This window comes from Phyllopteryx taeniolatus, chromosome 21 (genome assembly GCF_024500385.1).
Source record: "Phyllopteryx taeniolatus isolate TA_2022b chromosome 21, UOR_Ptae_1.2, whole genome shotgun sequence".
Classification (NCBI taxonomy): domain Eukaryota; kingdom Metazoa; phylum Chordata; class Actinopteri; order Syngnathiformes; family Syngnathidae; genus Phyllopteryx; species Phyllopteryx taeniolatus.
The window spans coordinates 10,091,463-10,106,354 of record NC_084522.1 but is presented as its reverse complement, the minus strand read 5'-3'; the positions used below and the strand labels follow the sequence as shown (position 1 = coordinate 10,106,354).

General features: G+C 41.0%; 1 protein-coding gene and 1 long non-coding RNA gene across 12 annotated transcripts in view; one reads left to right on the top strand and one right to left on the bottom strand.

Moving 5' to 3' along the window:
- Positions 1 to 14,892, bottom strand: part of LOC133471147 (uncharacterized) — an 82,427-nt gene that overhangs the window by 2,538 nt on the left and 64,997 nt on the right. The window contains exon 2 of the long non-coding RNA XR_009786136.1: positions 2,218 to 2,378. This is a non-coding gene — a long non-coding RNA (uncharacterized LOC133471147). The remainder of the gene's footprint in view (positions 1 to 2,217; positions 2,379 to 14,892) is intronic.
- Positions 1 to 14,892, top strand: part of LOC133471141 (cytoplasmic dynein 1 intermediate chain 1) — a 45,889-nt gene that overhangs the window by 21,471 nt on the left and 9,526 nt on the right. For 7 of the 11 annotated variants that reach the window (XM_061760398.1, XM_061760397.1, XM_061760392.1 and 4 more), the window contains 7 exons: positions 2,221 to 2,395; positions 2,497 to 2,596; positions 2,678 to 2,803; positions 11,298 to 11,444; positions 13,428 to 13,541; positions 13,679 to 13,812; positions 14,384 to 14,528. In XM_061760398.1, coding sequence (XP_061616382.1) covers positions 2,221 to 2,395; positions 2,497 to 2,596; positions 2,678 to 2,803; positions 11,298 to 11,444; positions 13,428 to 13,541; positions 13,679 to 13,812; positions 14,384 to 14,528 — 941 coding nt within the window. The remainder of the gene's footprint in view (positions 1 to 2,220; positions 2,396 to 2,496; positions 2,597 to 2,677; positions 2,804 to 11,297; positions 11,445 to 13,427; positions 13,542 to 13,678; positions 13,813 to 14,383; positions 14,529 to 14,892) is intronic. The other 4 variants (XM_061760399.1, XM_061760396.1, XM_061760391.1 and 1 more) reach the window with 1 other exon arrangement.

Sequence of the window (14,892 nt, the reverse complement as noted above, 5' to 3'; positions counted from 1 at the left end):
GCTGTTACGTGACATTTCAAAATAATTTTTCTATTCTATTGCACGGTGATGACTGGTTAGCACAAAGCCTCACAATTCTGAGGACCGGTGTTCAAATCCCGGCCCCCCCTTTGTGGAGTTTGCATGTTCTCCCCGTGCCTGTGTGGGTTTTCTACGGGCACTCCGGTTTCCTCCCACATATCAAAAACATGCATGTTAGGTTGATTGAAGACTCTTAAGTTGCCCGTAGGTGTGAATATGAGTGTGAATATGAGTTGTTTGTTTCTATGTGCCCTGCGATTGGCTGGCGACCCATTCAGGGTGTAGCTCGCTCCTCGCCTGAAGATAGCTGGGATAGGCTCCAGCAGGCCCGTGACCCTAGTGAGGATAAGCGGTATGGAAAATGGATGGATGGAAGCTGGCGTGTATGTAGCTGCCTCGCAATCTATGTAAAATACGTCCCAAAAAAGGCACTATTTGTTATTTGAAGTAACATTTTAATGTCCCATAGTCATAGTCAGTATAATGAAACAAAAGCTAAAATAAAGTAAAATACTCATCCTGAAACACCTGACACATAACTGAAAGGGAACAGGGGGAGCAAATTATCAGTGTTGTTACAATCATGGGTACTGTAAAAACCCATAAAAGAAAATCACATAAAATATGCAATTTAGCGCAACAGATGAATCGTGATACTGTATATCAGAGGTTCACTGTAATAGGTGTGGAATGTCTGACAAAAAATACAAAATAATAAACACCCTTTAGTGTTGTTCCTGTGGCCCGCTGCATATCAAGCGATGATCAAAAAAACATTTAAAAATGAAAATTGAAAAACAATTGAATAATTCTGAATAGAAAAGGAAATCAAAAATCTGCAAATAGGTGAATTCATGGTTGCCCAACTGCGATTCTGCGAGGCTCCACTGTATACTTAATGTTTTGGCGCGTGAGCACATAACATTGGCACAGCTCAGTGACTACAATCCCTTGCCCTCTTCACCAAACACGGGCCCCTTGTGCGCCACAGTGTCAGCAGGCGTATCAGATGGAAGAGTGCGGCTAGGTTACGCAGGGGGTTAAGGCTCGTCCACCGTATCACCGCTCCGGCATGTAGAGGTCAGCAATGATTAAAAACCTTCCACATGACCCCAGGACCATACTTCAAAGCACAGAACAACAGAGCGTGTGCGTATGTTTCTAGAGGATCCACGGGGAATAGATGACGGATGCACCCAAACACAACGCATAAAGGACTTGATGAGCGATGCCCATATTCAAACGCACACATGCATAATCATCAGCATGCCGTGCGTGACTCAAACACACACACGTGCAGTCATAATCACACAGGCATCCGTCTCCTCTCCATCGTGGCCTGTTACAAGGTCTGGTCTTTGATGTCTTCCACTCAATTCGGTCTTTTCTGACAAGTTGTGATGGAGGGGGATCAAAGTCAAGAGGCAGGGTAAAGGTCCGCGGTTGTGTGCTTGCGCACGCCACGTTGCAAATAGGCAAGTGCGTGCTCGGGGACAGTGACTTTAATAAGCGCACGCCATGCTGTGACCATTACGTTCAAAAGAGGCTGTATTGTTTGTGTCTTGTTTGTGATGTTCTTCACTGTAGTATTTTATTAAACAGTCATTAGTGACTGTTTGTAGTTTATTAGGTCCTGGCAGTTGCTCTGGTTCTCACAGAGATTAAGTGACTCTTAATCTGTCATGAGGAGCATACGATGCAGTTGACGTTAACAGGGCCTGATGTGTTTTTCACTTGTCATATTTTGTAATGCAGTGTTTCCCAACCTTAAGTGAGCCAAGGCACATATTTTACATTCAAAGGATCGCACACCACACCACACCACCAAACAAACATGTCACAAAAAGCACTGTTATATATACTGAAATAATGATGCATTTGTCTCAATTTATTCACATACACAGTCTACATACACAGTATGAAATCCGGGCCTGTTTAGTTGAACACAAAGCTGATACACTTGCAGGAAGCCATGACGGCTTTAGTTTCTTTCTACTGGTGTCCTTTTATGTGATGAAGCATTTTGTTACTAAGTAAACATGCCATTCTGATTATTGTCTAGAGTTAAAGATGTTAAAATAAGGATTAAAATATATTTTTATTCCAACAAAAAACGTGATCCTTTACTACATTTCTAAAAAAAAAAAAAATCTAGCTCATCAATATTGAAAATAACGGAATTTAAATTGTTCCTACCAGCAGGCTCTTTCCCTGTGCTGCGGGAGCTGACGGAGGAGGAGAGGCAGCAAATACTACACTCGTCTGAGTTCCAGAATTTCTTCGACTGCAGCATCCGGGTGATGGAAAGAGCTCTGGCCGAAAGCGGCGATATCTTCTTCGACTACACCGGTCGAGCCCTGGAGGACAAGGAAGGGTGGGCATGGAGTCGCATTGATTAGCTCTTATTTGTGCACGTAGACGCTCGTTGTAGTAAAGGCATTTTGTCTCATGGAATTTCATGTTGTGTGTTCCCAGAGACGTGGCTGGAGGCTCCAGTTTGTCCTTCACTCGACTTTTCTATGATGAACACTGGTCAAAACATCGTGTTGTCACCTGTCTTGACTGGTCCCCTCAGGTGAGCCCGTCAGCCTCGTCTCTTATCATTTTCAATTAAAACCATGTCAGGTATTAATCCTCTGTGTTGTCTTTATCTCAGTATCCTGAGTTGCTTGTTGCCTCTTACAACAACAACGAAGATGCTCCCCACGAACCGGACGGTGTTGCCCTGGTTTGGAACATCAAATTCAAAAAGGCCACACCAGAGTACATCTTTCACTGTCAGGTAACAGCTCCACTGCTCTCTTGTAGCCCATAATACGGCGAGAAATCCTTTTTTGGGGAATTACCTGAATATTTGGCAGCAGAATATTCTCCAAGCCAATCAGCAAACTAGTGAGGATATTGCCCAAAAAAAAAAAAAAAAAAGTGAATACATCGTCAAATCATTATTATAAATATAATGATAACTGTAACATATTTGATAAACAAGTTACTAATTTGTAAAATAAAGACTTTTTTTTTTTTTTTTACTTTAGTGTGATACTATAGCAATTTTATGGGGGTCCAATGTTTTAATCCGTATTGCAAAGTGTAATAATAATAATAATGAGGGTTACGCTTGGAAGAAAGTCGTTGACTACTTCAACTAGAACAACTACCAGATCTGTAGGCTATGAAATACATTAAAGGAAAAAAATAATAAAAATCATTATCCTCAACAGCTGAGTACACGGGTGGAGGGCAGTTTTAATAGAGGAAACTTTTCTTTCTGGTGGGAAAGTCATTGACAGGTATGATGCTAATAGCAAGTGACACTGTGAAAACGAGAGACGCTAGGTTGATGAGTGGGTGTGGGGGGGCTTCACATCTCCCAGGAGACAGACGAAACCTTCCAGAAACTTCTCGGTAGTAAAATGATGTGGCCTACCACTTCCTAATCCGACGCCACCACATATGTGAGTGTTGGCCCACCCAGACTGATGCAGGGTCTGATTTGAGCACTCCTGTGTTTCCCAATTACGACGCTTGCCTCAACTACACGAGTGTCAATATGGAAATAATCTGTAAAAGTATCAATGTCACAGGCATTGATCTCATTGCTTTGAATATGTTACAAATGCACACACGTATTCATATTTTTTCTTCATCCCTTGCGGACTGCACGCTGCATGCAAATGTTTCACCGTGAAGTTATGCAGTCTACTCCCACACGTCATTAAACATTTCGTTGTTTCAATGCTCTGTAATTTATATTGCTGCTATAATCTACTGTATGTGGTTTTATGGATGGACTATAGGCCTGCATCTTGTTCCATTCAGATTTATATACAAATATGTTTTGTATTTCGGAATGCATCAACAGCGTACTTTGCAAGTCCATTTAGATTTGACAGATATTTAGAAACAATATGTGGCCATGTAATGGGGCCATTATGTACAAATACTAAAAAACAGTGCATGATAATGCTACCCGGACTATATTTGCTGTCTGATATAAAAGCTTGTTTTAATGTTTCATTTTAGACAATGAGCCACAGGAATGCTTACACAAACAGAAATGAGTTACACAGGTATATATACCTGCCAGTTCGTGCCCAACAATTTTTTTGTGGCCCATAAAGCAAAAAGTTTTTGTTGTTTTCCTTTTGGCAAAAATCTGTGCCAAAATTGCCATATATTTAGCATGACCCCCTGGTGACTGGTGGCCACTGGTAGGTAAAAGGTTGCCCAGGCCCTTTTTGCGAGCAGGGCCAGGCGTCTACAGCTAAAACTGTACATTAAATGTATTTTAATGTATGAGCATTTTCTGCCATTTTACCCCCCCAAACCACAGGGTGCTCCGAAGCCTCCCTTTCGCTCTCTTACTCTAGTTGCACTCCACACCCCCCTTTAACTAAAAGGAAGAGAGGAACAAATCTCTCACATGCATGCATCCCTGATCAAACAAACCTACTGTTTACTGTATGCATGCAGTACACGCATAGGCGTATGCGTGGTTTCGTTTGGCAGGCCGTCTCTGTTGGGGTTGGCAAGCCCAGAGAGAAGCTTTAGTGGTATTTCAGCCATTTTTGTTTACCCAGACTTGCCCACAAAAGGATTTCTCATCTAGTGTAAGGATAGGTAGATGGCTGAAATCTATAAATGTGCGGGGGTTTGATACAAAAGAAAGACAGTGCTGAGTCGTTGGGGTTTGTGGTTGAGGTCTGGTGCAGTGGGGGCTTTATTGTTTTAGGCTTACAGACGGTTTAATGTTTCAGAAGAGGTTTTGGTGAGGTCAGTCTTCGATATTTCCTGCGCAGGCAGTGGATGGGCACAGAAATGCAAAAACAGTCTAGCCTGGTTCTGCTTGTGCTAAAACTCTTGCTTGGTTTTGATGCAATTTAGTATGTCTCATAGTTGTCTTGGTGTGGGGTTTATATTGAGGTTAGAAGTGGAAAAAATTAAACGATTAATCGACAACTAAGCAATGATCAAATTAATCGATAACTATTTTGATAGTCGCTTCATCATTTAGAGATCTTGTTTAACTTAAAATTGTCCAAATTCTCAGACCTTTAGCCTCTCAACAGCTAATATTCTAAGATTTCTGTAGTCCTCCGTGGAAGCAGAGTGATTATGTTTGTTTATTTACAAAAAAACATCTGCTTTTACTTTGGAAAATAATGATCAACATTTTTGCCCATTTTCTGACATATTACACAATAAACCAGTAACTTAATCATAATCAACTTCAGTTAGTGCATTTTCATTGTTAATTTCAAATAATGTCTTGTTTTTGAATAAAGGGATGGAAATGAAATGTTTTTTGATTCAGTTATGAATCGAGAAAATAATCGGCAGATTAATTGAAAATCAAAATAATCGCTAGTTGAGGTGTTGATCTAATTTAGTGCTCTATTTTAGGGAGGCAGCTAGTCGGACCATAAAAGATTTTAATATTATTATAATAATAATGTTTTTTAGGCTCTCCCCACAACGCATGAAGGTGTGCGTGATTGTTTTGATCGCTGTTGATTTGTTTATTAGCTGGATAACACAAAAACTGCACAACCAATTTCCACAAAACGTTGTGGATGGGTGGTGCACTAAAGAAGAACCGGTACTCAATTCTGATGAAGATTCAGATAATGGGACTCAACACTAAAGTATTACAATTGCCTGCCGTACGCAACAGTCTTATATGGCAACAATATTGCTTATTTCTGAGAGTTATCGTACTTTAGGTGATTACTGTGTTATGTGTCGTTTCGGCTGCCAATTGCTGGTTGTACCATGCCATGGAATCCATCCCAGTTAGGTACAATCTTGTAACTCGACACGAGCCTCTAAAGTGAGCAAAGTCACTCCACATTAAAGGATCCGTTTGACTTAAAACCAATGCTGAACCTATACCCCAAAACCACACGGCTCCCTATAACAACCCCCATTGCTACTGTCATAGTCTATCAAATTCAGTCTCTTTTTTTTTCTTGTATTAATGCCTACATGCTTCACATCTCCCCATGCGTCTTTTAACATAAGTAGTGATGAGGAGGAAACAGAGAGAGAAAAAAATGAAAAAGGCCAATAACATCTGCGTAGCCATGATGGAGGACCAAGTGGGATTTGGTTTACTTCGGTTTCCCAGCCTTTACTGAGCCGAGGCATCCATTATGTAAGAAAAATCTCAAGGCACACCACCAAAGAAAAATACTGAAATAATGATTATCTTGTTTCAACATACTCAAAAATGTACTTACTCAGTGTGAAATCTGGGCCTGTTTAATTGAACACAGAGCTGATATCTTCATAGGAAGCCCTCCATGACATATTTTTTTATGAATGGCAACAGGGGACGCCATATTTGACATCTTGGAAGAGCATTTATTGTAATTGTTCTGCCTTTCACTATACAGTATGTCGCTGTCATAGGATATATTTTCCAATTCATAAATAATACCTTGGACAAATTAAGGACAATTTCCAGCAGCAGCCCTGATGATAACACACAACACGCAAGGGTGCTACGGCAATATTCAAACTTTTGTTTGCCTAAGGTACAGTCATGATTGAGCCCTATGAATTGTGCCTACACAAACAAGCGGCCACACACGCATACGATGTGACCAGGCAAAATACTGTCGCTCTATCTTGCTACACAAATAATGAACGATGTTTGTGCGGCCATTGCAGTTAGGAGAGGACTTGGGCTCAGATAGGAGAGAGTGATGTTGTTTTCCTGGTACAGTATGCAGCCTACCAATATAAATATATTTTTTTCATGCCACTGAGCAGTACTATTAAATCGTAGTGTGTGGCAACAAACAAAAGAATGATGTGAAATAAAGGCAAAGGAACCCTTGTAGAGAAGCCTTTTAAAGTTTGTATTCTCCGCCTGGTGAAATAGAGACTGCGGTTGCTATTTTCTCTTTTCTTGCTGAAAACCGCAGAGTGACAAAATCTGTGGGGTGTCATAAACTAGCGAAGTCAGGGGAGGTGGGATTCAGAAGAAGACATATCCATCTGGTCCTGATATGGCAGAGTGGAAACCAGATGAGTGTGGTAAGAAGGGAGGTGTGGATCTACTTATCTACTGTGTGCAGGCCGCCACTTCACTTCTCTTCCCTCTCGCACTCTTGCTCCATCTCTGCAAGCTGACTTCAGAGGCAGTTTTTTTTTTTTTTTTTTTTTTACCTGAGGATACAGGCAACAAAAGAGGGACGGATCTTTTCATTGCTTTATTTTTCCCTAATCCTTCACTGGGTGCTATCTTTCATCATAGCCTGCCACGTGCGTATTATCATTAACAGAACACTTCCCGTTAATATAATAAGGGCTGTCAGAAGCACTTGTGAGCCTAAGTGGCCGGTAGCAGATACTCTGTTGGGTGTCATTATTATTTATTTATTTATTTATTTATTTATTTATTTATTTATTTTACAGTCTTCCGGTAAAATTACAATTCCTCTCAAGTTTAACATATAGGGCCATGACTTTTGCTGCTACCCTGCAACCTGTCACCCTCCCCTCAACCTTCACATCCTGTCTGTCAAAGGTTGATGTGGAGGGGGGGGCTGCGTGAGATGAGAATCACCCACGAGGGCCACATGGTGCTTGAAAAAAAAAAAAAAAAAAAAAAATGTCAGGCCTGATTTGGCCAAGCAATCACATGTGAGGGTTATTCAGGTGTTATTTAGACAGATGTGCTGCTGGGGTGTCCAGATGTATGAATAGAAATCAATGTAGGAGTTGAAGGTGAATGATTTGCTTATTTTAAAATAATACACTGTAAAATACATGCATGCTAATTGATGCAAATTATGTTTTCAAACCATTAGTGGAAGAAAAAAAAAAAGCTGATAAAATGAAAGGAATTTGAAGGCGACATAACATCTTTAAACTTCAGTCATTCATCATTTCCCACATGACAATGGTGGAATTGTGAATCCACTTTAAAGTGTCATCCAACATTTAAATCACCAACGGGCTAATCATGTGGGACAAATGGATCGTTTCACATGCCGTACATATGAAGTGTTTACAACTCCAAAATGTATGTGATGATGTGAGATTTGGTTTGAAGCTTAGAAGGGAGAATGTTTACTAATGTCAAGTTTTTTCTCATAACTTTGTGATAAATGAAAATATGGGATTTTAAATTTTAGTTGAAGTTGAATGAACATATGGCGCAAAAAACAAAAAAAAGGAGTTGTTTTATTTGGTTTAGCTTTTTTGTTACTCGCCACACTGGATCATATTTCTATTTTTGAAAAAAGGACGAGAATGATGGTACAGTTTATGTAATATTTTATTGCACAACCTTTTGAGGCTATCGCTGTGAATCAAACAATGTCCCGTTTTTACTTAGTTTCAGATTTACAGATTTATGTCAAATGTGTTTCAGCTTGAAATCTCGACAAATCCTTAATTATCCTTCTGATAACCGAGATTTTAGATATAGTGGGCCACTGACGCATGAGAGGACTCAGTGGTCCCTTTTAGCCTTGGAAACTGGTCACAGTCCTTAAAACAAAGACAATGATTGTTGTTGTGGTGAGTTTGTCTCCATGGGGAAGACTTGACTTTTATGATGGAGTCATTGTAGACATCAAACAGCAACCAGACAGACAACCGCAGCTTAGCTCAAATCTGGATGTTGATAAGTGTAATTGTTAAGGAGGAAAGCGTCTACAGTATATTTCAGCTCTGCACGTGTAGCTTTTTTTTCTTTTGCTTTTAAATCATTACCAATTGTTGAGTTGGGGTTATAGAGTGCATCCATTTGATGTTAACTATTATCGCACTTGATATGTAAAGCCGCAACAGTAGCCGTAACATTTATAACATTTCGATTTCAATAATAGCTCGCAACTGGTTGTACTCCGGTTGTGCCGTCAATATAGCCATATCCCTTCCTTATCGAACTGTATAAATAAACTTTTCAGAGAGGGCCTCCTTGCCGGCTTATGAGGAACTTTATTTTCACCACAGAAGTTGAGTTTATTTTGAGTCTTGACATCTGAGGCAACTCCCGCGCCATTCCTCTGGAAGCCAGGACTCTTCAGAAGAAACCATAAAAAGAGAGAAAGAGTGTTTGCTTTCCTTCTGGTTTCTTTTCCAGTCTCCTTTACAAAATGTACTTGGGTTTGGAGTCGGCTGGTTTGCACATGGCTCAGTGGTCGGGATAGAGAGACGGCAGGATGGATATAGCCAACATTTGAAGCTGTTTTATGGTTTGAAACTGGGATTTAACTACAGTAAATGTGATGAACACATTCTTCTATTTATTGAATTCATTCCATTGAATGAAAATCACATAAGACTAATTGTAATTTGTTTTAGTCCTACTCTAATTAATGTGTATACTGAAGATAAGAGTGTTTTTGCAAGAAATTCTGTAGATTTTTGGCAATTGCTTTGTTAGTATATTCTGGTATTTCCAGTTTGCTGGGCTTTATTATTTCATGAATATGTTGAATTACGGCATGGCGGGATGAATGTATAAGCGTGCAATGCTGCAGTGTTTTTTTCCTAAGAATAGATACAACAGTGGCTATGGGTCAGGGAGTGTTGGCTAGAGGATGCAGAAGCCTGAAGGGGAAAAGCAGTGAAGAGGAACCCAAACGCAATAAACACAGCATTGGGAGGGTGTGTATGTGTGCGTGTGTCTTTGAGGGAGTGGGGGTTAGGGCGCGCTTGTCATGATGGAGGCTACAGTGAGCGCTCCAGTGGCTGCTGGGGTTTTGATGCTGTAATGTGAAACGGCTGAGGGGAAAGAGGACTACAATTCCCCTCTTTGTCCGGTCTCCGCCTTAGCGTCACCCCTTCTCTCCTCTCCTCGGCACGGCCAAACTCATCGTCTCCCTCGCCTCCCGTCTTGTCTCGTCATGTCTGCCACCCAGCGCGAAGCCTCCATCGTTCCTCCTCACTCACGCTACAACTTGCGTTACACTTCTCTGGTTCATATCAGGACTCACCAAGCTGACCAACCACTGGTGGGCTCTCCCTAGTGGTACGTACGAATGAATCACTGACTTGAATATACAATTAAATTAAATATACATATGACGGTGAACTAGGGACGGGCAAGTACCAATACCAGGTATTGGTATAGGGGTGATACCAGCCTCCTGAAGGCTACCAATACCAGCCACCGATTCTGACATCGAGTATGTCCACTTCCACAGTATTTGCCGCTACACTGGGTTTTGTTTCATCGCCGAATCACTATGTGTGTGAATAAGAAAGAAATGTCTTTGATCACAATTATCTGTCATTGCATTAATTTAAATGTTATATATCAAAAGGGCGGCACGGTGGCCGACTGGTTAGAGCGTCAGCCTCACAGTTCTGAGGACCCGGGTTCAATCCCCGGGACCCGCCTGTGTGGAGTTTGCATGTTCTCCCCGTGCCTGCGTGGGTTTTCTCCGGGCACTCCGGTTTCCTCCCACATCCCAAAAACATGCATGAATTGGAGACTCTAAATTGCCCGTAGGCGTGACTGTGAGTGCGAATGGTTGTTTGTTTCTATGTGCCCTGCGATTGGCTGGCAACCAGTTCAGGGTGTACCCCGCCTCCTGCCCGATGACAGCTGGGATAGGCTCCAGCACGCCCGCGACCCTAGTGAGGAGAAGCGGCTCAGAAAATGGATGGATGGATATATCAAAAGTAGGGCCCGACCGATTTAATCGGCCGATATAAGCCTTTTTCAAACTGGCAAAAATGGACAGATTCTTTTTTTAATATATACTGATTTTCAACAATTTTCAACTATTATTCAATATAAAAGGGGGATTTCCAACAAAAAAATTGCTTGCCATATCTTAATACTATTAAAAGTGAAGCCAATCTGCAATTTTGATATTTTTGCAAGAAACAGAGTTGACGCACTTGATTTGCTTTTGTGGGCCACATAAAATGATGCGGCGGTCCGGATCTGGCCCCCGGGCCATAGGTTTGAGACCTGTGCAATAGCGGAAGCAGCCTAAGTACAGTTCAGTTGTATTTAACATTCAAGTACAATACATTTGCATTTAATCTTTAGGAACGGTTTGTACAGGTACAATATTTACTCAAATTGTATGAGCAATACATTTTAATGAAATCATTATTGAAGTACATGTTACTTGGAGAGCTAAGTATTTTTTTTCGTGCACTTAGTGTAAAACGTCTGTGAACCACGGCTATTGTTCCTTTTATAAAGCGACTTTTTCTTCACCATTTCTCACAATAACGTGCCGTTATCTCACTCCCCCCCCCCCCCCCCCCCCCCCCCCGCTCCTCCTCCCTGTCCGCAGTCTCCAGTGGTGTCGGTGGGTTTCGCCAGATTTCATCCCAACCTTGTGGTGGGGGGGACTTACTCGGGGCAGATCGTCCTGTGGGACAACCGCAGTCACAGGCGGACCCCAGTCCAGAGGACACCCCTGTCGGCTGCTGCGCACACTGTGAGTCTTTCCCCCCCCCCCAATTAAATGAATGATTATTAGATTTGGAAGCATGTTGGTATAGTGGCTTGCACGTCTGCTTGACAGTCGAGAGATTCTGGATTCGAATCTTAGCTCTTTTCTTTCTGGAGATTCCATGTTCTGCTTGCGTGGGTTTTCTCCACGTACTGTACGTCGGCTTCCTCCCGCATTCCAAAAGTGTTTTATATTAGGTGAATTGAAGACTGAATTGTCCATAGGTGTAAATGGTTGCTTGTCAGTGTGTGCCCTGGGATCAGATGGTGACCAGTCCAGGGTGTACCCCACCTCTTGCCCAAAGTCAGCAAGGACTCACCAGCGACCCAAATGAGGATAAGTGGTATAGAAAATGGAAGGATGGATTATTTGATTTTCACACAAAATAGATTCATATTTTATTACTTGTTTTTATTTTTATGTAGATAATATGAACTAATTCTAACAAGCTAATCATAGGTTTCTGGTGTTTTTGTTGCAAAAAGGCCACGTGGCCCTCTCTGTTCTTTACTCCGTCCTACGGAGCATTTAAATGATCCTGTAATATTTGTTGCATTATTTTAGCCGTTTTTTTTTTTTTACCAAACATTGGTTACCTAAATTGTATTCACTTTTTTAAAATGTATCTTATTAAATAATCTATTGAATAATTTATTATTATAAAATTAATAATATTAGTAAAATAATATTTTTCTGATATACAGGCACATTTAACACTTTGGTTTATCTTATAAAATAATTGGTCCATTTTTTTTCTTTAAATTCATTATGAATATTCCAATTGAAACATAAAAATGCATTATTATTATTTTTTTGTTGAAATAAATGATTGTACATATTTTCCATAAAAATGTTTAACCTCATCGACAACCTGTCCAAAATCGAATGTGGCTTTGAAGCACCAACATTCACCCACCCCTGATTTAGTCTTCAATGAACCTAACATGAATGTTTTTGAAATGCGGGCGGAAGCTCGAGTACCCAGGAAAAAAACGAAACAAAACAAAAAACTACGCAAGCACAGGAAGAACATGAAACTCCTCACAGGAAGGCGGGAGCCCAGATTCGAACCCCAGACCTCAGAACTGTGCTAACCACTATGCCACAGTATTGCCGAACCACACTACATTTGGCATTAGTATATATTATTAAAATATGTTTTCAATTCCACGTTGACCCAAAAACCTCTCACAATAGAATCACAAACACAAGTGACCCAGTCAAATTCTTGACTTAACAGATACTTCAGATGCTCCTCTACATTCTCTGAGCCTCATTAAATGTCTGACCCCAAATGCCGTACTGTACACTGGCAACATCATAAGGACAAGAGTCATATATAATCACAGCTACACATACACACGCCATGCCGATCACACTGTTGCCTTAAAGTGGCTGCTGAATAATGAGGCCTTCGCTTATGTCCTCTCCATTCAGCGAGAGCGGGCGGCTTAGCATGGTGCTGATTGCTGAAATGATTCTTTGTGTGACCCAGGACACAAATCAATTACTAGCCAGTAATGACATTACGGTTTCACACACTCCTGTGGATTTGCAGAGCAGCACATGTAACCAGATGTAGAGTCCATTTAAAGGAAATTGTGCATTGAACATGTGAGCCTGCTACACCTACCAAGTACAGAATGATGTCATGACTGTAAGGGGAGAGATTCTCAGTAAAGGATAGTTTTTTTGTGTGTGTGTGTGTGGTTTTTTTTTCTAAGGGATGTCATCCCTGACCACAAAGATTATTGGCACATTTTTTGACACAGATTTACATTGTTCCTGAAATTAATGTAAAAAGGAACATCAGCACAACCAACTTTTCTTTGCGAGAAAAAGTTCGATACATTTTATAACTATGGTCTTATTTATATACATTTTCATGCATGATGAATTATTATAAATATGCAGATTATTTTTTTGGTGAACATAAAATCTAGCTTTGTGTGTGTTCCTTGTGTGTAGCACCCCGTGTACTGTGTGAACGTGGTTGGCACCCAGAATGCCAACAACCTGATCACCGTGTCTACAGACGGAAGGATGTGCTCCTGGAGTCTGGACATGCTCTCTCAGCCTCAGGTACACAACACACCATTCCATAATATCAAATAAATTAACAGACAAGCTGGACAGATGCATACATGCATGATTTATGTAGTGTTTTGCATTGTTTGGGGGATTTTATGTATACAATTTGTGTGTGTGTGTGTGTGTAGGAGAGTATGGAACTGGTGTACAATAAATCCAAACCAGTGGCAGTGACCGCCATGGCGTTCCCTACAGGTGACGTTAACAACTATGTAGTGGGTAGTGAGGAGGGCACTGTGTATACTGCATCCAGGCACGGCAGGTTGGTGTACACACACACACACACACACACACACACACAAGATGTGAGTGTTTCAAATGTTTTTAACTTCTAAGTGTTTCTCATTGAGGAAAAAAAATATTCCCTCTATTTAATGTAACCCTCTGAGTGAACCAGGGGAATACTTAATATCAAGTTGGACAAAAGTTAGCAGTCAAATTTGGTGTGTTTGTAAAAAGGACTTTCCAACAATTATGCAAAAGAAAAAAAAATTGGGCAAAAATTCTCACTTTCTTCGCTGTCTGTTCTTATCGATGCGATGCCATTTAAAAGACAGTCAACAGTTCAGCTGAGTTGTCAGTTGAGTTGAGTATCATAGACAATTGGTGGACGCAAAGCACATTTATGCACATTATAGAATGGCCTTTTATTGTGGGCGCCTGAAGCAGAAGTGCTCGCTAACACAGGTTTAGACAAATTTGTGAGTCATCTCATGAAAAATGGAAGCAAAAACAAGTGTTGCAGTTATTTGTTTTGTTCGTTGTATACCAGCCCACAAGATCACAACAGGTGGGTGTTGTAGTTTTGAGTGTAACCACTGTGGTCCTTTTAGCAAGGCAGGGATCTGTGAGATGTTCGAGGGCCACCAGGGGCCCGTGACAGGGATCAGCTGTCACAATGCGGTGGGCACCGTGGACTTTTCTCACCTTTTCGTCACTTCCTCCTTCGACTGGACGGTCAAACTTTGGAGCACTAAGGTGGGTATTTGTGTGCTATAGCCACTGAAGCGCTGGTGTACTGCCAACGTTTGTCACATTCTATGGAGGCACAACCTTCCTTTTAGCAACATAGCGTTTGATAGTGTGGTTATAACTTCTAACTTGAGAAGAAACTTTCATTTAAGCAAGTTAAGAGCTATCGATGACATTACTTCCTGAAAAGCAAGAGAAAGGAGTGGAAATAGTGAAGTGGGTTGGTTTTGTGGGTAGCAAAGGGAGGGGGAAAAAACTGAAGCCACTTTAAAAACTACAATGGTTAGTGGTGGAAAGTGATGCAAACTCTTACGTGGTAGAAATATTGCATGGTACGTGAATGATCGCAGAAGAAAAACATTGATTATAT